Genomic DNA, 659 nt, shown 5'->3' on the forward strand with positions numbered 1-659 from the left:
AAAACAAAAGCAAGAAAAAAATGCATAGGATGAATTAGGAGATTGACCGAAGCAGTAAAGTTGTAGTATTCATAAAAAATATATTTACAGATGAAATTTTCCCTGGATGTAAAAGATAACTTCTGTAAAGTCTTTATTCATGTTTGTACAGATGAATAAAGTCGAGTATAAATATTTCTTCGTTTATTTAATGATCTGCATTTTTATTCTTTCCTTCCTGTATCTCGTTCCTTTTTTCTTGCTCTTATTTCTCTTCCGTCTCCCTCTTTCCTACTACTTCCCCTGTCTATCCCCTTCCACCTTTCTTCCCTCCCTTCTCCTCCTCTTCCTTATCTCTCCACTTCTACTCTTCCCTTCTATTTTCTCTTCCCTCTTCCCTCTCCTTCTCTCCTACACTCATCCCCCTTCCTTCCCCCCCCCTCCCTACCAACCTCCTGCCCCCCCTACCCCTCTACCTACCGGAGGCGTGAAAGGAGGCTTGTACTTCTTCTTCAGGAGGGTGTCCACGCAGACGCCGGAAGTGTAGGGCAGCGCCAGGATCTCGTCGATGCTGCTGATCCTCTTCTCGGGTGATATGGTCAGTAGCTGTGGGCGAAGGAGGGGGTGGGGGGTCGTCAGAGTGTGTAGAGTAGAGAAGTCTGTAGGGTTCATGCGCACGG

At 46.0% G+C, this 659-nt stretch overlaps 1 protein-coding gene across 1 annotated transcript in view; it reads right to left on the reverse strand.

Annotated features, from left to right (window-relative positions):
- LOC119586658 (serine/threonine-protein kinase 32B-like) overlaps positions 1-659 on the reverse strand; it is a gene marked incomplete at its 3' end in the record, with an annotated part of 121,163 nt that overhangs the window by 8,179 nt on the left and 112,325 nt on the right. Inside the window, exon 8 of the mRNA XM_037935396.1 lies at positions 460-585. Within this exon, the coding sequence (XP_037791324.1) occupies positions 460-585 (126 nt within the window). The remainder of the gene's footprint in view (positions 1-459; positions 586-659) is intronic.

The sequence above is a fragment of the Penaeus monodon genome, chromosome 21 (assembly GCF_015228065.2).
Source record: "Penaeus monodon isolate SGIC_2016 chromosome 21, NSTDA_Pmon_1, whole genome shotgun sequence".
NCBI lineage: Eukaryota > Metazoa > Arthropoda > Malacostraca > Decapoda > Penaeidae > Penaeus > Penaeus monodon.